Source organism: Budorcas taxicolor, chromosome 2 (genome assembly GCF_023091745.1).
Source record: "Budorcas taxicolor isolate Tak-1 chromosome 2, Takin1.1, whole genome shotgun sequence".
In the NCBI taxonomy this organism is placed as follows: domain Eukaryota; kingdom Metazoa; phylum Chordata; class Mammalia; order Artiodactyla; family Bovidae; genus Budorcas; species Budorcas taxicolor.
The window spans coordinates 29,315,944-29,340,140 of record NC_068911.1 but is presented as its reverse complement, the minus strand read 5'-3'; the positions used below and the strand labels follow the sequence as shown (position 1 = coordinate 29,340,140).

The window sequence follows — 24,197 nt, the reverse complement described above, 5'->3', positions numbered from 1 at the left end:
CAATCTTCCTGACCCAGGGATTAAACCCAGGTCTCCCACATTCCAGGCAGATTCTTTACCAGTCTGAGCCACCAAGAAAGCCCCAAATGCCTATGAGTTGTTTAAAAACTCTTGTTATAAATTACCTGCTAAGTTTGTCATTAAAGTTTTTCATTTTCCCAAAATTACTTTCTAAAGGTACACATTTAATTTTCCCGTGACCTGTGATCATTCCACCACAGGTGAGAGGTTGAATTTGGGAAATTGTTTGAGCTGCTCTTGCAGTGCTGAAGACATTTTAAAACTGGTTAATTTTATCTATTTCAACCTTCTGATTAATATCTCATGCTTAGATTTTTTTTTTTTTCCTTCTGAGCTTCCACAATCATATAACAATGTAAGAGGTTCAGTCTCTTTGGTAACATTTATTTAGTGTACGATGAGTTATTACAAGGTAAGTTGATGGATGGAGATCTCACTTGAGATTGTTGGATGTGTATGTCTATGTGTGTGTGTGTTAATAAATGTAAAACTCTCTGGGCTGACCACAATATCTTGTGTAAAAGTCAGTCCTCGTAATTTTTTGTGTCTGTTTTTATGTATTTACTCGTGTTCTACTCCTAAAGGATCTTAGAGAGCCCACATGGAAGCAGTGGCGAGAATTCCTCATCAAGTACTCCTTCCTACCATACCAGCTGATTGCTGAGTTTGCTTGGGACTGGCTGGAGGTCCATTACTGGACGTCACGGTTTCTCATCGTCAACGCCATGCTTCTCTCGGTTCTGGAATTATTCTCCTTCTGGAGGATCTGGTCCAGAAGTGAACTGAAGTAAGTGTGTTTTTATGTTGGAGATGGTTGGAGCAACAGAGACTGGGGAAGAAATACCAAGTGGAGAAGTCCTCTGGAGTGTTTTTCAGACTCTAGTAGACACCCAGCAATCTGGTTTAGAAACACTGCTTAAGCACCGAACAGGAAAACTACTTCAGTTCAGTATGGGGAGGCTCTCGTGGTGCTCATTGTTAAAGTGTGCCTCCGGGTGCCTTTTCCCCACGTAATACACCAGATAATTCCTGGAGGGTGGGGTGTACATGAAGGAGTTTAATCACTGAGGAAGAAAGAAGCGAGGAGAGGGTGCTGTATGGAAAGTAGTGTGGTAGAACATAAAGAGATCTGAGGAGGAATTCTGTAGGCATGAGTTCTTACCCTGCTCTGCCACAACTGGGACAGTAATCATTTCTCTGGATTAATGTGTAAAATGAGAAAGTTGGACTAGACAGTCGCTGAGTCAGGACTCTTGGTTGCAAGTGACAGAAACCAACCTGGGTTGGCTTTCATACCAAGGGCCATGCCCAGTGATGGCCTCCTGCGTGGCTGGACCCAGAGACCCGATCACTGTCCTTAGGGCCAAGTGTCTTTCTCCCTCTGTTCACCTCAACAGCTCCTGTGTTTGGGGGCCCTTGATCCCTCCAGGTAGAGACCGACAGCTTAGGAGCCCTAAAGGAAAGAGACACTTCTCTCCCTATAGCACTTGGGAAAGCCGCGGGCTCACGTGCCTTTGCTCTGATGGACCCAGGCTTCTTGGCCTCGCCCATCAGGTGAATACTGAGAACCTGACAGGAATCTCCATTATTTATTCAATTCAGTGATTCCGCTTATTCATGCCCAGTTGATTGAACCTGTCCTGTGCCCCTGCTTCTCTGCTGGACACCGCAGATCTGTTGGTCAAGAGGATAGTTTATACTCTGAAGGCCTACAGCCTAGCAGAGAAAATATTACATTAATATTAAATTAAAGGGGCTTCCCTGGTGGCCCAGTGGTAAAGAGTCTGCCCACCAATGCAGGAGACACTGGTTCAGTCCCTGATCCGGGAAGATCCCACATGCCCAGGAGCAACTAAGCCCGTGGGCCACAACTATTGAGCCTGTGATCTAGACCCCAGGAACCACAACTACTGAAGCCCATGCGCCCTAAAGCCCATGCTCTGCAACACGAGAGGCCACTGCAGTTAGAAGCCTGTGCACTGCAAACAGAGAGGAGCCCGTGCTCACCACAGCTAGAGAGAAGCCCGCGCAGCAACGAAGACCCAGCACCGCCAGAAATAAACAGACAAGTTAGAATATGTCTGTATTGTATTAAACACAAGTGTGACTCGGCGCAGAAGCGGGTGGAGTTGGGGCAGTGCTGGGAAGGCCTCGCCTGAGGGGACGTGGTGACATTTCCCTGAGGAAGCCCCCTCCAGGCTCCATCCCAGGAGTTGAAGGTGACGTGGTCAGGAAAGGTGTGTCTCAGGCACAGGGGACAGGAAACAGGGTCTCCTGCAGCTCCAGCGGCCAGACTCTGCGGCGGGGAAAGGCCCAGGCAGGGTCTGAGCGCCTCGGTCTCAGCTCTCACACACCTCTCTCCCTTTTGCAGGACCGTGCCTCAGAGGATGTGGAGCCATTTCTGGAAAGTGTCGACACAGGGGCTTTTTGTGGCCATGTTCTGGCCCCTCATCCCTCAGTTTGTTTGCAACTGTCTGTTTTACTGGGCCCTGTACTTTAACCCGATTATTAACATTGATCTCGTGGTCAAGGAGGTCCGACGGCTGGAAACCCAGGTCTTGTGATTGACGCTGCTGAGGTTCCGAGGGACCCTTGCAGCCTCCCTGCCCGCCGAGCTCTGGGGAGAGGGGGAAGCGGACTTCCTATTTTCCGCCCCTAGTAAACAAGGTGCTGCTTTGTCCGTCAGAGGCCACGGCCAGGTCTCCTCCCTCGGCTCATGGCAGCAGGAACTGGCGCCCCAGAGCTTGGCCAACACGGCGGCCGCACCTCCTACCCAGCCGCCTTCCTCGCCAGGACTTGGGAGGCTCAGCCTGCGATGGCTGGCAGGGACTCAGGGTCCTCGGAGGACACACAGTGGGTCGCAATCCCCGCTTGCTCTAACCTCAGTGACTGATAAGAGGCTCCCAGGGCGGGTCGGAGCCCAGGGCCAGGCTTGTCCTCTTGGTCAAGTGTGGGAGAACAGAAGATGTTGTCATAGGCAGAGGCAGTTGCACATGAAAAATAAGGAGGAAAAACCACAATCCCGTTGATGATTCTGTCTTGTGTAAGAGTTGCTAGAAGGTTCAGAGTTAAACCTCTGAAAGCAGTCAGTTTGAGGTTCGAATGATGGTGGTTAGACTTGCCACCACTGTTTTCTGCTTGGAATCACTGAAAGTTTGGATCTTTCTGTTGGAGTTGTTGAGTGGGACGTCAGGCAGTTTAATCAGGCTGAGCTGCTTCCGTGCTATGTAAAATTGTTGTTCGGCAGGGTTTGCTTTGTTTTTGAGAATGTAATCTATAAAATCCAAGCCAGTGCGTTTGTTTAAGGAAACATTGTACATTGACCTCACACTGTATAATCTTTATTGTCCTGCTCTGATGTATAAAACAATGTGTAATTACACCAAGTGCTGTAATTGTAAATATGAGATGAACTGTGGCCTTTGATTTCCTGCCAGTGTGACAACAGCAGGTGTGAAAGGCTATCAATCTGAAGATCAGCCCCATATTTATACAGAAATGAGCTTGCATCCAAAGTGTTTTTTTGCGAGTCTATGAACCATTCATTAACCCTTTGTATCTTTGAAGATTTCCCTCAAACTCTGCATCTGAAAGTTTGAAGAAATGACTTGAAATAAAAATACAGTTTATATACAGATAAAACTTCTACATAGAGAAAAATTGACTGTTTAGGAAACATGAAGAAAGTATGTTGCCCAGTACAACCTACTGGTCACGCTTACCACACCCCCCCTCCACCCCACAGCCGAGGAGCCACTGAGGATATCTTAAGTGAAAGGGGAGAGAATGTTTTCCTTACCCTTGTGTTTCCTCATCAGGCCCTGGGCCTGCCTGACTTGATAAGCCAGAGACACTGCCAACCCAGTGGATCCAGGGACATTGCAGTGTCTACATCTCCCTGGCCTGGTGCCTCACGAGGTTACTCTTCTCTTTTTTTATTTTTTACAATATTTATCTGTTCGGCTGCCTCAGGTCTTAGTTGCAGCTTGTGGATGCTCTAGTTGTGTGACGTGTGGGTTCAGTAGTTGCGGTGTGCAGGCTTAGTTGCTTCGTGGCTTATGGGATCTTAGCTCCCCAATCAGGCATCAAACCCATGTTGCCTGCATTGCAAGGCGGGCTCTTAACCACGGGACCACCAGGGAAGCCCCTCTTATTTGTAGATGAAGAAAGGGAGGCTGGGTAGCACTACTGGAGCTGGGGCCCAGGGCAGACTCCCTGTCCAGTGCTTCTCACCTGTGCCTCTTGGCCTTCCCACACTGTCCTCACCTGCTCCCCAAATCATGCTTCAGAGATGAGTAATACACGTGCTGGGGAGGAGTACAAGGCAGACAGCCAAGCGCAAACAGGAGAGGCGGGGTGCTCCCTGTTTATCACCTGCAGGAGGAACAGGCATGGCAGAGCGAGGGCCACCCTCTCAGAGCAGGCTCAGGTGTCTCAAAATGAGGTGTCTATTTAAAATACTCAGACCCTTTAATGTAAGAGTTCCATTTCTGCAAATCTCAAGGAATAATAAAAAGGTGGGAGAGGGTAAAGATTGACAAGCATCCTCGTTAACATTAGTAATTGATAAGAATAGGAAATACTGCCCATGTCAGAAAGCTAGCAGTCTATAAAATAGTATCTAATAATACATGGAAATGAAGTTTTCACAGCTTTTTTTAAAGACACAAAAATGGAAAAAAGCTTGTAAAAGTCATACATTACGGAGTCTCAATTATATATTTTTTTAAAATCGCGTGAGGTTTTTAAACATTTATTGATTCGGCCACACCATGAAACACAGCGGATCTTAATTCCCTGATCAGGCATTGAAGCTACGGCCCCTGCAGTGAAAGCACAGAGTCCTAACCACTGGACCACCAGGGAATTGCCTCAATTACACTTTTAAAGCATTGCTGACAAGACTGATAGGCAGCACACCAAAATGCTAAGTGTGGTTATATTGGACTGTGAGAATTCGAGTGGGTTTTTTTCTTTCTGTATTTCTCTTATTTTCTTTTTTTGCTGTTTAGGTACTATTACACTTTTGTAATCAGGAAATAAATTTTAACTGTTAAAAGTGGAGTGGGATATGGAAAGAAGACTTAAGCTAAAAACTACTAGACTTGAACTTCACAAGTTTGGGCAGTGTGTGGTAGGCTTCTTCATTGCCCAGAATCTGCACACACAGTATGTGTTTGGTCTGTTTTGACTACCTGCCATCAGGAACAGGTTAGAAGATAAGGCCTAGCCCTTTTTCACAAAGGCTGAATGTCAAAAATGGTATCAAACCCAATACAGTCAGAAGCACAGTTGTGGTTTTATTAAACAGGATGGGACTTTTGACATTAATCAAACTGGAAACCAAACTGGCTGTAGCCCAAGTTCCGGGCAGGAGAGAAAGCAAACACAAGGGTTGCCACTTCGACACTTGGCCTCAGCTCCCTACTGCAAAGAACTGAATGAGGCTGTTGATGAGCAAAAAGGAGTTTTATTCCCTCGTGCAAAAACATTTCAAGTCAGGCTAGTCAGTCACATTCAGGTGAATAGTTCCCACACAAGAAATTGGGATAGAAGAGGTACTTAATGTTGTACTCTGTTCGGGCTAAGCAGTGGGCAAACTCCTGGTCACACTTGCATATGAGTTCTTGGCATTTGTCCTCCGTTGGTTCTGGAAGAAGTGGAGAAACTGAAGTTAGAACAGGGATTTGCAGGCCTGAAGATAAACACAAGGGAAGCTAGTAAAGCTGGAAAGGAAGGGTCATAAACTGCATCCGGGTAACACTTTGACAGTTCACCATAGTGATCCCCCTCATCATGACAACTCCCAAGGAAGGTGATATTCAGCCCATTTTACAGAAAACGAAGTCACCAGGGTAATATTTTCAGAGGAAAAGTCCAAAGTCTGTACGCCCTTTTATAAAGCTTCTCTTCTGTATCAGTATTACACTATTGCACTTGAGGATCCAGTTAGACAAGCAGTAGGTGCCTGGGAACCATCCAGGCTTTTTTTTTTTTTTTGGAGCCCTGCTCTGTGTGAACTTTCTGAGCAAAGTCCTCATTTAAAAGGGGGCACTATCCACTGTGTGGGTTTATTATGAAGTCTGGGTGAGAAAGCATATATAAAGTGCCAGGCAGGGGCTTGGCCCTAGGCATGCACACCATCAATGTTGGTTCTACCTGCACTTCCCTACCTTTTCTCTCCAAGTCTCTTTCAGATGCTCCTTCAAGAAAACAGCTTGTTCCCACAGCCAACATAACAGTGGTGAAAAGCTGAACGACTTCCCACTGAAATCTGGAACAAGACAAGGATGCCCATTCTCACCATTCCTATACAGCATAGTAGTGGAAGTCCTAGCCATAGCAATCAGATAAGGAAAAGAAATAAAGGGAATCCAAATTGGAAGAGAAGAGGTAAAATTGTCATTATATGCAGATGACATGATACCATATAAAAAAACAGCTTGTTTTAGGTAACAATTGTACATTCCATCTCTCCCTTCCTCTTGGGCCTACGTTATACAGAGATGCAAAGGCTGCCACCCAAAGATAGATCTCCCTCTACCTTGGGAATTTTGCTGCTACAGAAGCAATCCTTTGGGTTGGAAAGATTTTGTGATCTTCAAGTTGTATCCATTAATCTAGAAGCTATAACAGCTCTGGATACGTCACCTGCCTTTGACTGTGAGTTTTTAATTATTCACAAAATAATTGTGGTGGAGGTGGGTGGGGGTGGGGCAGGGGACACCCACTATTAAATCCTTCCAAATTTCTTCCAGAGGCACAGCAAAGCATGAGCTTGGAGGTAGCCAGCTCAGCCATGGATATAGTTCCTTTGGACACATCACTTCATCCTTCCCAGGCTGCTTCCACAGGGTCCACATGAGGATACTAAAAGTACCTACTTCTAAGGGCTGTTGGGAGAATGCAAAGAGATGGAAGTCAGTAAAATGTAGGGCAAACAGCAGGTGCTTATGAGCTGTAGCTGACCTCCTTAAACTGCCAGCTAATCTTAAAAATCTCCTCTTAAAATATACATGTTCCTTAGAGATCCTAGCAAGATGAAGCATGAGAGGCAGAAAATTCAGCTTCTGTCTCAGGGCAACACTCAGAGTGCTTGGCAGCACCTGGCGTGATGAACAGGGGCAGGGTTGGGAGATGTCAAGCAGGAGGCAGGGGGCCTGAGACCCTCTGACCCTGTAATGAGCTGAGTTGATTAAAGGTGTTTATCAACATGACTGCACACAGGGTTTCCCAAACTCAGGCCCATGGCAGCTTCAAGATGATAGCTTTATGTGTGCTAGTCTCTCAGTCTTGTCTGACCCTTTTTGTGACCCCATGGACTGTAGCCCATCAGGCTCCTCTATCCATGAGATTTTCCATGCAAGAATCCTGGAGTGAGTTGCCATTTCCTTCTCCAGGGGATCTTCCCGACCCAAGGTAATAATATTCATGTCTCTTGCATTGCAGGCAGATTCTTTACCACTGAGCCACCAGGGATATCTTTAAATCCCCTTTATTTTTAATAGTCAATTATTAAATAAATTATTATTTAATTATATTAAATAGTATTAAATTGCATTAAATAAATCATCACTGCCATAAATGGAAAACCAAAATCTTATACCACAAATATATAAAACTGACTAAAAAAAGCCAGTGAAGATAAAAGTCTAGTTAAATCCTGTTACCCACCTGAAAGCTATGAGCCCCCAGAATGGAGTGTCTTAGTTTTAAAAAAGGGAGAATAGCAAGTGAAAGAGAGGTTCACCCTCTCTAGCAGTCAGACCATCATGCAATCGATACTTCCTCCTTGCCTAACTGGAAGAATTAACAAAGGACTGAAAGGGAAAATCCTTCTCACCTAAATTCATTTATTAAGCTTCTCACACTCTGGGAAACTATTGAGAGAGAAGGCAAAACACAAACACCTCCAACTCCAAAAGCCTGTGTTTAAACACTCTGCCTTGGGGATTCACTGGCGGTCCAGGGGTTAGGACTCCAAACTTTCGCTGCCATGGGCGTAGATTGGATCCCTGGTCAGGAGACTAATGTCCCAAGCCATGCTGCAAGGCCAAAAAAAACAAAACGAAATTTTAAAAAACAGAACAAAAAATCGTCTTGGTTATAATTCAGTAAATGGTAACAGAAAAAGTGGAGATGACGGAAGCCTGAGTTAACTATGCAGTTACGTGAAGGGCTGGCTCTGTGGTCCCCATCTCACCCAGTCCTCTCAGGGCAGAGCCACTGGCACTGGAGGCATGCAGGGCCCTCTGAGGCTCCTGGGCAAAAGGCCTTTGTGTCCCTCACTTCTTTGATTATAGGAAACAGCCTTTCTTCAGCCTCCATGAGTTCTCCATGAGTTCCTCCAACTCCTTCCCTGAGTTCCAATAGGCAGAGTCAGTTCAGTTCAGTTCAGTCGCTCAGTCATGTCCAACTCTTTCCAACCCCATGAATCGCAGCACGCCAGGCCTCCCTGTCCATCACCATCTCCCGGAGTTCACTCAGACTCACGTCCCTCGAGTCTGTGATGCCATCCAGCCATCTCATCCTCTGTCGTCCCCTTCTCCTCCTGCCCCCAATCCCTCCCAGCATCAGAGTCTTTTCCAATGAGTCAACTCTTCGCATGAGGTGGCCAAAGTACTGGAGTTTCAGCTTTTGCATCATTCCTTCCAAAGAACACCCAGGACTGATCTCCTTCAGAATGGACTGGTTGGATCTCCTTGCAGTCCAAGGGACTCTCAAGAGTCTTCTCCAACACCACAGTTCAAAAGCATCAATTCTTCAGCGCTCAGCTTTCTTCACAGTCGTCATTCTAGCAATCAGTGAACTAAAATGGACTGGAATGGGCGAATTTAACTCAGATGAACATTATATCTACTATTGCGGGCAGGAATTCTTTAGAAGAAATGGAATAGCCTTCATGGTCAACAAAAGAGTCCGAAATGCAGTACCTGGAGGCAGAGTCAAGCAGTTGTTAACTAGGGAAGGGAGAGGATGGGAGACCAAGGGGAAACAGTCAAGAGCAGCCCTGGGGCAAGGTCCTGTTTTCCTATTAACAGGTCCACACAAGAATGTCTTTGGGATATTTTGCAGATACTGAAAGGCTTCCAGGTGGGAGGAGTTACCAGTAGTATGCTGCCCATAAACACATAGACCTCAGGCTAGTTGGACTTGAAGGTTGATGATGTTGATTCCCACTTACCTCACCACCAACCCACCAGAAGAACGTCCTCGAGCTGATCACTCCCTCTTTGGACAATTACTATAAAACTTCTCACTATCTTCCCAAGTGGGTTTTGAGGGCATAAGCCTGCTCTGTCCCCCACTTGGCCTGACAAAGCAAAAAACCTATCCTTTTCTACTTTGCCCAAAATTCTGCCTCCAAGGTTTGATTCAGCACTGGTGTACAGAGAAGCTGAGCTTTCAGCATCAGCACCCCAACCTTACAGAAGAAAAATCCAGAGAAGGGGTATAGGGACTGATCCCCACTTCAGCTCTGCCTGATCCCAGCCCTCCTGGCTTGTCTGCCAGAAGGGAACAGACTGTCAACTCAGGGGACTCATCTGCCCTTATAAATCCAAGTTTTAAGACAGGATTTTAAAACCAATCAATAAATCTGTCTGCACCAGGTCTTAGTTGCAACATGTGGAATCTAGTTTTCTGACAAGGAATCGAACTCTTGAAGGCGGGAGGAGAAGAGGACGACAGAGGATGAGATGGTTGGATGGCATCACTGACTCAATGGACATGAGTTTGAGCAAATTCCGGGAGATAGTGAAGGACGGGAAGCCTGGCATGCTGCAATTCAGTGGGGTCACAGAGAGTCAGACTCGACTTGGTGACTGAACAACAACAATCTATTCTTTGAATAGAGCTTTTTTAAATTATTCAATTTATTTTAATTGGAGGATAATTACTTTACAATATTGTGATGGTTTTGCCATTAATGACATGGGAAGCAACTTACATTTAAGAAAACTTAAGGAGTACAATACACACTGCTCTATTTTTTATGTATTATGCACTCAAAAAAAGACAAAACAAGAACAGCACCAGAAAATTAATCAAATGGAGGTCTGGGTAGTGTCAATGGGAGTTTTATTTCCCACAAAACTTTTGTGGTAGAAGTTATAATTTGAAACTTTTCTACTTTGAGCCATACAGTGCTTTCATTGTGGAAAAGTGATCTCAATTAACCAAATGTGAGGGGCCGCTACTTTGAATTTAGTTTACATTACTTATTAGACTTAAAATATCTATACCACTCAGTGATGAAAGGAGGTGGCTTGTGGGGGTCTTTGATGGCCCTCCTCCTCCCTGATCTTCACCAGGCCTCCCTTTAGCACCTCCCCAGCTTCTACAATAAACACCGTCTACATTGTCTAAATGCCCTTGCAGAGTAAATACTCCTCCAGGACAAGTCCTCTAACCTCCCCTTCAGGCTGCCTGCCAGCCCTTTCTACATAAAAATTCTAGTAAGTAAGTAAGTGAGTGTTAGTCGCTCAGTCATGCCCAGCTCTGCAACCCCATTGTCTGCAGCCCACCAGGCTCCTGTGTCCATGAGATTTTCCAGGCAAGGATACAGGAGTGGTTGCCACTTCCTTCTCCAGGGGATCTTCCCAACCCAGGGATCGAACCTGGGTCTCCTGCACTGCAGGCAGATTCTTTACCGACTGAGCTACAAGGGAAGCCCATTATTCTAAGGGTGCCTCAAATACACCATCTGACCCTACAATTCTAAGACTCCATGCTGCAAAAGCCTGTCACAGGTGCACAAAGCCTTATAAACAACCACAGTCTCTGCAAAATGAAGTACATTGGTGCCACAGACTGGCCATTCTCAGCTGCGGGCCGTTGTGTCCCCCACCGGGCTTGTGGTAGCGTCTAGAGACATCTTTGGCTGTCCCAGGTGGAGGGTAGGGGGTTTGCTACCGGCATCTGCTTGGCAGAGACCAGGGATGTTACTAAACATCTGCAATGCCCAGGATGGCTCCCACACCAGAGATCCAGCCTCCAATGTCCATAGTGTCAAGATGGAGACACTCTACTGCAGGTGATTGTCAGACTTTAAAAGAATGAGGCTGGGGCTTTTCCGGTGGCTCAGTGGTAAAGACTCCATCTGCCAATGCAGGAAACATGGGTTTGATCCCTGGTCGGAGAAGATCCCACAAGCCACGCAGCAATTAAGCCCGTGAGCCATAACTATTGAGCCCGAGCTCTAGCGCCCGAGAGCCACGGCTACTGAGCCCACGCACCCTAGAGCCCATGGTCCGCAATAAAAGAAGGCACAGCACTGAGAAGCCTGCACACCGCAACTAGAGAAAGCCCATACACGGCCAAAAATAAGTAAATAAAATAAATATATATTTAAGAATGAGGCCAATCTAGACATTCCAAGATGTCCAAGACACAATATTAGGTGGGAAAAAAAAAAAACAAAAAACGTGATGTATATAATGTGATCCGATTTTTGTTCTTTTTTTAAAGAAAAGTATTTATTTTATGTATTTCTGGCTGTGCTGGGTCTTTGTTGCTGTGAGTGGATTTTGGTTGTGACAAGCAGGGGCCACTCTCGAGTTGCAGCGGGCAGGCTTCTGAGTGCGGTGCCTTCTGTTGTGACTCTCGGGCTCCAGAGCACAGGCTCGATAGTTGTGGCACCCGGGTTTAGCTGCTCCAGGGCATATGGGATCTTCCCGGACCAGGGATCAAACCTGCATCCTCTAGATTGCAGGCAGATTCTTAACCACTGGACCACCAGGGAAGTCCTGATATTTGTTCTTGTCTGTCTGTTTACACATGCATAAACCTGGAGGAGAACAACATGCCAAGCAACAGAAGCTAGTTAATGCTGGTGGATGGAGCCTAACTTCTTACATCACAATGATTCTGGGATGTTTTGATTTTCCACAACAAACGTGGATTAGGTTTGAATCAGAAAAGGCCTGTGCATGGATGGACAGACAGATGGATGGACAGATGGACAGATAGATAAAACTAATACGTAAAAATTGGTAAATGAACCAGCTGGTACCAGAGCCAGCACTGTTACCGGTAAAATTTCCACGGGCCATACCCTTGGAACATGACCTGGTGGGCTAGGGACTTCTAAGGAAAGAGCCATTGAAGCTCCAAGGTTGCACTGTTCCCGCAGAGTTGGCCAAAGGACAGCTGTCTAAGGACAGGGGGACTGACACAAACACTCCAGCCATTTCCCCTTCCCTCCCCCATCCATGGGAGTCCCCTGGCTCCACCTTCCGCTACCTCCACTGATGTCATCTGTCCAAGGCACTTCTCACCCAGATCCCTGCAGCAGCCTCACAGGGGGGCCTAGCTGCCACCCTTGTTCCCTCCAGCTATATTCCTTGCAGCAACCAGAGTGGAAGGTCCCCTGGAGAAGGCAATGGCTACCCATTCCAATATTCTTATCTGGAGAATTCCATGGACAGAGGAGCCTGGCAGGCTGTAGTCCATGAGGTCGCAAAGAGTCGGACATGACTGAGCAACTGACACTTTCATTTTTCGCTTTCATGCATAGTACTTCATTGATGTCTTTTCCAACAAGCACTTATAAAAGCAATTGGCATGAACACTATTTCCTGCTCCCTTTTTCGACCACAGAGCCTTGCTCCTCTGTTTTGCCCATCAGGGAGCCTGACACAGAATAGATTCTCAATAATGGTTGTTGGGAGAATATAGAAAAAACATATATCATTTCCAATTCTTGTACAAACCCAGCACCAGAGTTTTGTTACTCCCATTTTACAGAAAAGGAGAGGGATTCAGTAACTTGTCCAAGGCCGCAGATCTGGGAAAGAGTATATCAGGATTCCAGCCCAGCATCTCCTGACCCAGTGTCTGTCCCTCCGCTATGCTCCTCACGTCTCCCTGAGCAAGAAAATCCTTTGAAAAACAAGGCTTGGTCTCACTATTCTATGGCCTCAGAATTCCAACAGATTCATGTTATTCAAGAATAATAAAAAACTGAAAAGGAAACCTAGCTCCCAAGGGTTAAGTTTAAAATAAAGGCCTGCTGGTAAATATTATTATATGCTTAATATTTTTAAAAAATATATTTGTCAAGCCCATAAATGGAAAATGGGCCACACCTGTAATTAAGCAAACAGCTAAGTTCAGAATATCTCCAAACAGAATAAGAGAATATTTTTAGCCAAAAAATGCATAATAGATATTTTGGTTCTCTTCATTCAGTTCAGGGAAAGCAGTTCTGTAAATAGGCACAGCCCCACTAGCTGACACACTAATAAGTATTTCACAAATATCATTTTTATATGGGTGTGTGTGTGTGTGTGTGTGTGCTCGAGCACTCAGTTGTGTCCGACTCTTTGTGACTTCATGGACTATAGCCCACCAGGCTCCTCTGTCCATGGGATTCTCCAGGCAAGAATACTGGAGTCTGCAGTAGCTGGGGTTTCAGTGAAGAATCACACCACACCCTCAGTTCTCTCAGGTGGAGGCAGTGGGGATCAGAGGGAAGTTCAGATAAGAATGAGGGATGGAGGAGAGAGGAGGGAAGAAAGTAGCAACCTCCATCCAATTGGATATCACATTATAAACTCTTTTTTTTCATCTTTGCAACATCCATCTTCCAGGTAAGAAAACAGGCTCAGAGATGACATCAATCTAAGGGCCAGGTGATTTTCAACAAAAGTACCAAGACAATTTAATGGGGACAAAAGAGTCTCTTCAACAAATGGTGCTGGAACAACTGAATATCCATGTGCCAAAGAATAAACGTGGACTCCTACCACTCACCATAGACAAAAACCAACTCAACATAGATCAATGACCTAAAGTTAAGAGTTCAGTGAAAAAATATATATAACTGAGTCACGTCACTGTTCAGCAGAAATTAACACAACATTGTAAATCAATAATGCTTCAAGAAAATTTAAAAAAATAAAAGAGTTCAAACTATAACACTGTTTGAAGAATATAGGGGTAATCTTCATGACCTTGGATCTGGCGACAAATTCTTAGACAGGATACCAGAAATGCAATCAACAGAAGACAAAATTGGGACTTCCCTAGTGGTGCAGTGGTTAAGAATCTGCCTTCCAAAGCAGGGAGGTGAGTGTGATCCCTGACTGGAGAACTAAGATCCTACATGCTGCAGAGCAACTAAGCCTGCACACCCCAACTAGAGAGACCACGTGCTCTGGAGCCCTAACACCACGACGGCTGAGCCTGGGCATTCCGGAGCCCACGCACCACAACTGGAGAAGCCCACGTGCCATAATGGAGACCAGTGCAGCCCCAAAATAAAAAAGACAGAAGTGATAAATCAGGCTTTAGCAAAATTAAACCTTTTGTATACCAAAGACATTATCAAAAAAATAAAAAGGCAACAGAATGGTCGGAAATCTTTTGCAAATCACATATATGATAGAGTCCGGTATCCAGAACAAGAAACTCTCACAACTCAACAACAATAGGACAAACTACTCAATGAGCAGAAGACTTGAATAGATATTTCTCCAAAGAAGATGGAAAAGTGACCAACCAGCACATGAAAATATGTTCAACATCATTAGTCATGAGAAAAAGGCAAATCAAAATCACAATGAGACACACTAATTATCTCCACTAAATAATAAAGAAAAAAGAAAAATAGCAAATGTTGGCAAGGCTGTGGAGAAATACCCTATACATTGCTAATGAGAAATGTAAAACAGTGCAGCTCCTATAGCAAAAATTGGTGTGAAAGTGTTAGTCACTCACTCATGTCTGAATCTTTGTGACCCTATGGACGCTAGCCCACCAGGCTCCTCTGTCCATGGAATTCTCTAGGCAAGAATATTGGAGTGGGTAGCCATTCTTTTCTCCAGTGGATCTTCCTGACCAAAGGATCAAACCCAGATCTCCTGCATTGCAGGCAGATTCTTTACCATCTGAGCCACCAGGGAAGGGTTCCTCAAAAAGTAAAATGGAATTACTGGACAATGCAACAATTCCACTCCTATGTATATGCCCCCAAAGAAATGAAGACATGTATTCAAACAAATATTTGTTCACAAATGTTCACAGCAGCACTATTCCCAGTAGTTAAAAGGTGGAAATACAACAGGAAGAAAAGGAGCAGGGCACAACTTGTGAACGAATGACATAGCCCAAGAACGCACCATAAACCGATTAGAATCAAATGCGACCAAGATGGCAGACAAGACTAGACCTTAACCCTCAATCAGCAAGTGAAATGACACACCCAGAGGTACCACGAGAGTTCCAAGGCACTGTCAAAAGACCGAGTGGACAGTGGACCAAATCCTGGAAATCTCCACCTCTTCCCAAAAATAGCTAGAAGAATCCTCCCACTCACTAGCATGTGAAATTACCCAGCCTATAAAAACCAACCACACCACATTTCACGGCCACACTCACTCTCTGTGATGGCGCACACTCTGTCTGTGGAGTGTGCTTCTCTCTGAATCTGAATAAATCCACTTCTCACCTATCACTTTGTCTCTCACTGAGTTCTTTCTGCAATGAGATATCAAGAACCTGAGCTTCATTAGGTCCTGAAACCAGGTACCATGGGTTTTGGCTGGGTTTGAGTTCCAGCCATGTGAGCTCAGTTGGTAAAGAATCCACCTGCAATGCGGGAGATCCTGGTTTGATTCCTGGGTCGGGAAGATCCCCCGGAGAAGGGATAAGGCTACTCACTCCAGTATTCTTGGGCTTCCCTTGTGGCTCAGCTGGTAAAGAATCCACCTACAATGTGGGGGACCTGGGTTTGATCCCTGGGTTGGGAAGATCCCTTGGAGAAGGGAATGGCTATTCTGGCCTGGAGAATTCCATGGCCTGTCCATGGGGTCGCAAAGAGTTGGACACAACTGAGCAACTTTCACTTCACTTCACTTCATGTGGGTTCAAGTCCCAAACTGGGTTTTGGCTCGTTCAAGTCCCAATCTGAGGTAAACGGTTTCAGAAACAATACAATGTCCTACAATGAATGAATGGATACGCAAAATGTAGTATATACATACCTACTGGCAAGTCACTTCAGTCGTGTCCAACTCTGTGTGACCCCATAGGAGGCAGCCCACCAGGCTCCCCTGTCCCTGGGATTCTCCAGGCAAGAACACTGGAGTGGGTTGCCATTTCCTTCTCCAATGCATGAAAGTGAAAAGTGAAAGTGAAGTCGCTCAGTCATGTCTGACTCTTAGCAACCCCATGGACTGCAGCCTTCCAGGCTCCTCTGTCCATAGGATTTTCCAGGCAAGAGTACTGGAGTGGGGTGCCATTGCCTTCTCCGATACATACCTACAATGGAATATTATTCAGTCATAAAAAGGAATGAAGTTCAGACACATGCTACAACATGAATGAACCTTGAAAGCATGAGGCTAAGTGAAAGAAGTCAGACACAAAAGGCTTATTATATGACATCATTTATAGGAAATATCTAGAATAGGTAAATCCGTAAAGATTGAAAGCAAATTAGTGGTTGCCAGATGCTGGAAAGAGGAGGAATAGAAACTGAGCACTTGACAGGTGTGTGATTTTGCGGGGATGTTGATGAAAATGTTTTGGGAACCCCTGGTGGTCCAGTGGTTAACAATCTGCCTGCCAATTGCAGGGGACACATTACTGGTCCAGGAAGATGCCACATGTCATGGAGCAACAAAGCCCGAGTCAAACAGCTACTGAGCCCACATGGCCTAGAGCCCTGCTTCACAACAAGAAAACCCACTGCAAGGAGAAGCCTGTTCACCACAGCTGGAGAGTAGCCCCCACTTGCCGTAACTAGAGAAAGCGCGCACACGGCAGAGAAGACCCCGCGCATCCAAAAATAAAAGTAAAATGTTTTGGAAATAGAGGTTATGGCTGGAGGACATTGTGAATGCATTACATATCACTGAAAGGTACACTTTAAAATGGTTAATTTTATGTTATGCTCAGTTAAGAGTAAAAAGAAAAAAAAAAGTTATGGAGCCCGTTGTCTGTGTGTTTCATTTCAGCTTCTCAGATAACTTGGAATTTCACTGCCCAAATCCCAGCCTTATCTACACAGTGCCTGTACAATTATTCACATCCTGTTTCTTCCCTTGATTTGGCTTTTTAAATTTATGTGAACAGAAACTGTAAATGGAAAACACCATCCATCAGAAGATAATTCTAAAAACAAATACTTCATTCCTTTTCTTACTGGTTTCTTTTGAAAACCAGTAAGATTGCCCTGAGGGACAAAATATTTTAAACCACAAGTTTATTTTTCTTTCAGCTTTACAGGTAGCTAGTCATGTAAAATGTACAGTGGTATCAGGTTATGTTACAATTATCCTCATTAAATACATGCTGCTTGTGGTTAAAGAGAAGTAACAGATAAACAGATAGATGATAGATGGATAGATATGAAGGATTTTTTAAAGCCTGAATTAAATTTAAGAATAGAACAGTTTTTGAATAACGTTATAAGCCAGAAATCTACTCTCTCTGTTCAAAAGGATCAGGGAGGGTCCCACAGATGTTTTAGCTAGATTAAAACTGACTTTCTCCTGATTTCACAAAATTAGGATTAAAAGAAAATTGAAAGAGATATCACTTTCTCTTGGGGGCATTCAGGGTTACTCAGAACTGTGTTAATGTCCTTCCCTAAATCCTGGGCTCCATGAAATTGTGCCTGGTCTTGCTCATCGGAGGTTCTGTGTTGGGTCATTTCTTCAACAGACCATTAAGGACATCTATTAGGCATGAAATGCCATAACACTGTCACTTCACCCTCACCACAGGCCAGCTGGATTTCCACTCCCAGTTTACCAGTGAGCAAACTGAGGCCCCAGGAGATCAGGGCTTAGTGACATAACAGAATCTCAATCACAGACCAAGCTGTCAGCCACACGCCAGGGTCTGCAAACTCAGACATCCCCTGGGGCCGGCAGTGCTAACACAAAGGGGATTCTTTAGACGCCAGCATACTCTTCATTCTGATAAATAAATGGGCTCAATCACCACTCTCATTTCTCTCAAATCAGTCAGCCTTTGGACCTCCCTTCTGTTTTCCTAGGTTTGACAGAAAAATCCCTTTTTCTTAACAAAATCAACAGCACAGGAGAAATGAACTACGGTAACTGACCCTTGGCCTCAATGTTGGAGAGACAATAGGGCATGGTGGAGACTGGGGCAGATGGGAGAACGGCCCCACCTACAGTGGGAAGCCCCTCTATGTTCCAGCCAATGGCTGTTGCTGGGTGTTATGTTGGGAACTCACCACACTTGACAATCTGACTGACGCAATTCCAGGAGTAGGGCTGCAACTTGGGACTGCAGCCGGAGTTCTCGGCATGTGCATAGCAGCAGTCGTGTGCATGACAGCACCTGCGGGTAGCAGATGGACAGACCAAGGGGTACGTGAGGGCAAGGGTGGCCCCTTGGCCATCCTCCTGTGCCATAACTTCAGGAGAATGAGGACCCACAGGGGAGAGCATCTTCTGGTCCAGGCTTTGTCCCTGAGAATCCCCGTCCTGGGAATTAATCCCACTGACCCCAGTGTGTCTTGCCCTACCTCTGTCTCTCCGCCATGCTCAAGTCTGGCCCTTGCCTGCCTCAGTCTCTGAGCCTCTGAGCTCCAGCCATGCTGGTCTCTTCCAGCCATACCCTCCCTGCCTCCTGACTTTGCCCCTAATCTGCCTCTGCCTGGGAGAAATTCCTGCCCACTCTTCCTGCTTGAGGTCTCAGCCCAAGCACCAGCCCCCAACCCCAGGATGGGGGAGGCAGACAAATCTCCAGATGCGGTGGGCATGGCAAGAAACACGAGGATGCAGGTGACAGGATTCTGGGAGCCAGAGGGGATGCCAGGTCCAGCTAGGCTTCAGAGAAGACTTCCAAGAGGGGGTGATGCCTGGGGGAGCTATGTCTGGAAAGATGTGCAGGAACCAGCCAACCAGAGTGTGGGAGGAAGGGCAGGGCCCACGGCAGGAGCCTTGGAGGCACGAGGCTGGATAGAGACCTGTCAGTGACAACTATATTCTCCAAGACCTGGAAGAGACAATCAACATTTTGCCCCCTGACCACTCTGGAAATGGATGAGTGGCTGTGGGACCCGGTCTGTAAAATAGGGATCCCCATCGGACGGCCATGGCTGTGGTGGCAAATGAGAGGTCGTGGAAGGTCTAAGCCCACAGCCTGGCACAGAACAGGTCCTTCTCACCCAGCAGCAGAAGGCAGTGATCAGGGGCATGAATCCAGCCAGGCCGCCTGGGCTCAAATCCCAGTCCCCACCCCTCACTCTGTATGTGGCTCTAGACAAGTTGATCTCTCTGGGCCTCAGTTTCCTTATCTCTGAAATGGGGCTGTTGTGAGAACTCAAAGGGGCTCTCAGGACAGTTTTGGTGCATAATAAGTCTGGGTCATTTCATACAGTGATGTATGATTTTTTTTTTCAGCTAAAGTAATCACCCTGCCAGACTGGGGGCCAGCTGGCACCAAGGTCTGGCCTCATGGGCATGTTGCCCAGGAGACCCTTTGCTGCAAAGAGCACCATTTGCTGGGGGCCTCGTATCTAAACCCAACCTCAGTTTGGGTATTTCCTCATAAGCCTTAACCACCCCAGGGGGTGGGGACCTTAAGCCCCCAGCATGCACTCACCAGTCTATGGCATCCTGGGGCTGGCCATGGCCCCCCAGACCACAAAAGCAGCCATATTTCACGTAGACCAAGGCAGGGCGAGGGCCAACACAGTCAATAGCCCCGGCCAGTCCTATGAGCCCACGTCGGTGCACATGTGACCTCTGGGGAGCTGGGGGTGGAGGAGGGAGACAAAAGTTAGAGGCTGCAGGTGGGGGCTGTCCTGGCCTGGGGACAGGCACTAGCCTGAAAAGTGTCTGGATGACTTCTTGTTGTTCAGTCACTCAGTCGTGTCCAACTGTTTGCAACCGCGTGGACTGCAGCACACCAGGCTTCCCTATCCTTCACTGTCTCCTGGAGCTCTTTCAAACTCATGTTCATTGAGTCAATGATGCTATCCAAACATCTCATCCTCTGGATGACTATCTCAGGGTTGAATCCTGCTTCTCCTTCTTCCTAGCTGTGTGACCTTGGACCACTCAATCTCTCTGTGCCTTGGTTTCCTCATCTTAAAAGAGAGGAATAAGGGGACCTCACTCCCCAGAATGGAATGAGATCATGCATGTAAATTACCAGCACACAGTGAGCTCTAACTATTATTATCAATATCTTCAAGGCAGCCGTGAAGGAAAAACCAGGTCACAGAGCCACGGCATCTGAAAAAAAATCATACCTCTAGGCCCTTGCACTGGCTGGTCCCTCTTCCTGGAATGCCCTCGTTCTCAATCCTTTGCCCATGTCAACTTCAGACACAGTCGGATTGTGGGTTGTGTATCTAATGTCTGTCTAGTTGCCTGTCCTGGGCACTGGACATCAGAGATGAACCAAACAGGTTCCCTGCCATCCTCTACAGGGACCTCCCCCACCCCCTCACCACTGCCTTCCAGATTCTTTGCATCACCTCTTATTTTCACTGCCAGGGCATAGCTTCCTGCCACACAGGGAGGCCCTGTGACCCCATCCCAGCCATTTCTCTGTCCATAGCAAAACACAGTTGGTGCAACCGGAACCCCTGCATCTCACATGGGAGAAAGAGGAGGCTCAGATGGGAAGCATGACCCCTACAGTCATGGGGCTGGGGAGGGGGGCCCTTCTGACTCCCAATCCAGTGGTTCCTCCTCACCCAATAGCAGCAGGAGAGGGAGGCCTGGGGTGACAGAGGTAAGGGGCATCGAGGAGTCCATTGCTCGTGGTCAGGGGCGGTCAAACCCACTGCGACTGGACATCAGAGAATCCCAGAGCCACTACTCCTTCTGGTGAGGTCCAAGAGTCCACTCTGGTGTTTGGTCAGAAACCACAATCAGGGACTTCCCTGGAGGTCTAGTGGTTAAGACACTGTGCTTCCACTGCAGGGGCAGGGGTTCAGTCACTGGTCAGGGAACTAAAATCTCACATGCTGCACACAGTCAACACGTAGAAAACACACACACACAATCAGCCACAGCACGGAGAAGCTATCACTTGAACTTCACCTGGCACCAGGCACCGTGTTCCCCAATCCACAGGCGACATCTGTTGTCAATCTCTTTGTCTTATGGGCTGCTAGTCTCCCATTTCGAAGAAGGCAATGGCACCCACTCCAGTACTCTTGCTTGGAAAATCCCATGGACAGAGGAGCCTGGTAGGCTGCGGTCCATGGGGTCGCTAAGAGTCAGACACGACTGAGCGACTTCACTTTCACGCATTGGCGAAGGAAATGGCAACCCACTCCAGTGTTCTTGCCTGGAGAATCCTGGGGACGGGGGAGACTGGTGGGTTGCCGTCTATGGGGTTGCACAGGGTCGGACACGACTGAAGTGACTTAGCAGTAGCAGTAGCAGTCTCCCATTTACAGATGGAAAGATTGAGGCTAGGAGAGGCAAAAGGACCCATCCTAGGTCCCAGAGTGGGTGAACTGCTGAACAGAAACTTGTTCCCATGTTGGCCTGACCCCTGGGAGCTCACTCTCCACCCACGGCTCCAGGACTGAGAATCCAGAGATTTGCGGATTCCCTTTCACATTTGTAAAATCTAAAACAAGATTTTATCATGCTGACTCTTCTTTGAAGAATCCAGGCCAAAATTCAAATTCAATTTTTTTTGTTGTTGGGTTGTTGTTGTTGTTGTTGTTTGGTTTTGTTTGGCCGCAAGCACAGCATGTGGGATCTTAGTTCCCTGACCAGGAAATGAACCAGATCCACTGCAGTGGAAACTCAGAGTCTTTCTTATCACCGGGAAGCCAGGGAGTCCCCTCAATTTTCTTTTTTCTCAGTGGAAAAAGGAGCATATTCATCTAGGGAATTAGAGATAAACTAAATAGAAACAAAATGTAACAACGAGTTTAGAGTTAAAAGCTTTGCCCTCCTCTCTGGATGACCAGCCCTCACCCTCACAGGACTTGCCCAGGTGCCCACATCTCTGCCTGAAACCTCCCCAGGCTCCCAACCCCCTCCAGGTAAAGCTCAGGGTCCTCACTGAGCCAGAGGCCCTGCAGAAACACACCCTCTCCCCCCTCTGGTGCCCTCTCTCAACATGGACCCCACATAGACCCCACTCATCATTTCCTATTCCTCCAATTAAACTTCCCATCACACTGTCACATACACCCTGTGTAACAGATGCCCTGACCCCATTCTCACTTAGCTCACTCATCACCTCCTTCTAGAATCTGCCTCCCTGCCACGTGACCACAGGGGCCCTCGTCACCCTGTGCTACTCTCTGCTCACGGCAATGACCCTTCAGTCTGGACAGACCTCTGCCCTAGGAGCCCCACATCCCCTGGCATGAGGGGGCTTTCAGAAAAGGTCCCTTGACCCCTGGATCCACCAAGCCCCATGGAACACTTCCAGTCTAAGCACATCTGGGGACTTCCCGGTGGTCCAGAGGTTATGATTCTGTGCTCTCACTGCAGGGGGCATGGTCTGATTCCCTGGCTGGGGACTTAAGAATCTGCCAGAAACAAATAAAAACTTAAAAAAAATAACAAGCACATCTGAAAAGACCCCCGTTCCAAACCCATACCCCAAAGCTGTCCCCAGAGGTCCCCCTACCCTGACTCAACCCCAGCTCTGGCATCTCAGGGTCCAGGGCTCAGCCTTAGGGAGAACCCGAGCATGGGTGGATGCCCAGCGCTGGGTTTGTAAGCAAGGCAAACACTCCCTCTATGCCAACTTAGGTGGGGCAGGTCATTCTGGGGGCTGTTTGCTCTGTCTGCCCACAACAGCCTCTACTGGGAGTGCCAAGGCTGCCCAGGCTTCCTATGGGCCTGAAGGTGTGCATATGTGTGTGTGCATGTGTGTGCTCATGTGATTCTGTGTGTGTGTGTGTGTGTGTGTGTGTGCTCATATGGGGCTGTCTCAGTATCCCTGAGTGTGTGTGTGTTCCCCTCTGAGTGTCTTTGCCTGTGTCTGTGTGTGAGCCTGAGGAGGACATGGCAACCCACTCCAGTATTGTTGCCTGGAGAACCCCATGGACAGAAGAGCCTGGCAGGCTACGGTCCTTGGGGTCACAAAGAGTCGGACACGACTGAAGTGACTGAGCATGCAGCATGGGTGTGAGGCCATCCGTGAGCCCAGCACCTGTGTGCCCAGATGTTGCTGGTGGTGTTCTATGCCTGTGTGTCTCCGAGCTTCTGATGACCACATACTTCCCTGTGGTAAACATGTAAATGGGAGGTTGCCGAGGGGACCTCTCCAAGGGTCATGTCCAGGAGTGGTGAGAAGGAGACATCACCTTCTTCTCTGGCTCCAGGTAGGGTCTGGCCCCTTCTCCCCCTGTTCCTTCCAACCTCTGGTGTCTCCCTGGTGGTCCCACTGCAGACCCCAGGGACAGGCGGAGAGAAGGGTGGGTTCACAGGATCCCAAGTCAGGTGATGGGGAGATCTGATCACTGGAGAGGGTGACAGAGGGGATGTTTGGGGAGGACACAGAGCCCCCCTGGAGAAGGTTTCAGGGTCCCTGGAAGGGGTAAATGAGGCAGGGGCTTTTGGGGAAGTGGTGGAGGTGGGGAGGGGGCGACACACAGGACGTCCAGGAAGCCGGGAAGCAATGTGCAGGTGGGCTGCACAAAGGAGGGCCGGGGACTGTAGGGCTCCTGGGTCCCCTGGAAGGGCTGGGGAGTTGGGGTTCTTGCGGATGGGTAGGGAGGCAGGGTTCCAGGAATCCCGGGGAGGACTGAAGGAGTCCCAGGAAGCCCTGGGTCCTCGGATGGGGGCTCGTCCCTTCACTCACCTGCTCTGAGCCCGGGTCCAGATCCCAGGAGCAGCAGCAGAAACAGCCCTAGCATCGGGCACAGAGGCAGCGGAGCCATCGGACCCGTCGGCGGGAGGCAAGTGTGGAGGCTGTGCGGCGGGCCAGTGCAGTCACCCGGCCGGGGCCGAACCCCCTCCCCACGCCCCGCCCGGCCCCGCCCGGCGCCGCCCCCGGCCTCCCTCTCGGGAGCGCCCGGGCGGAGCCGCAGGAGCCGCAGGGGCCGCAGGGGCCGCAGGGGCCGGGGGAGGCGCCGGCCCGCCGTCGCGACCTGTGCGTCTTGGTCATGGGATGGGCGCCCGGCTCCAGGGAGAATCCAGCCCGGGCTTAGCGGAGAATTACGGAGGAAAGGCGTTTAGCGCGCGTCGGGTCGCGGAGTCCCT

At 47.8% G+C, this 24,197-nt stretch overlaps 2 protein-coding genes across 3 annotated transcripts in view; one reads left to right on the top strand and one right to left on the bottom strand.

Moving 5' to 3' along the window:
• The window catches only part of BFAR (bifunctional apoptosis regulator), a 30,641-nt gene extending 25,998 nt beyond the window's left edge, over window positions 1–4,643 (top strand). The window contains exons 7-8 of one of the 2 annotated variants that reach the window (XM_052655392.1): window positions 606–808; window positions 2,393–4,643. In XM_052655392.1, coding sequence (XP_052511352.1) covers window positions 606–808; window positions 2,393–2,585 — 396 coding nt within the window. In that variant the 3' untranslated portion in view covers window positions 2,586–4,643. The remainder of the gene's footprint in view (window positions 1–605; window positions 809–2,392) is intronic. The other variant, XM_052655383.1, reaches the window with a different exon arrangement.
• Window positions 4,644–5,528: 885 nt separating this feature from the next.
• Window positions 5,529–23,875, bottom strand: LOC128043915 (group 10 secretory phospholipase A2-like). The gene is given in 6 exon segments (XM_052636329.1): window positions 5,529–5,671; window positions 6,195–6,234; window positions 6,237–6,295; window positions 18,233–18,339; window positions 19,609–19,759; window positions 23,797–23,875. Coding segments are annotated over 6 exon segments (579 nt in total).
• Window positions 23,876–24,197: the final 322 nt, after the last annotated feature.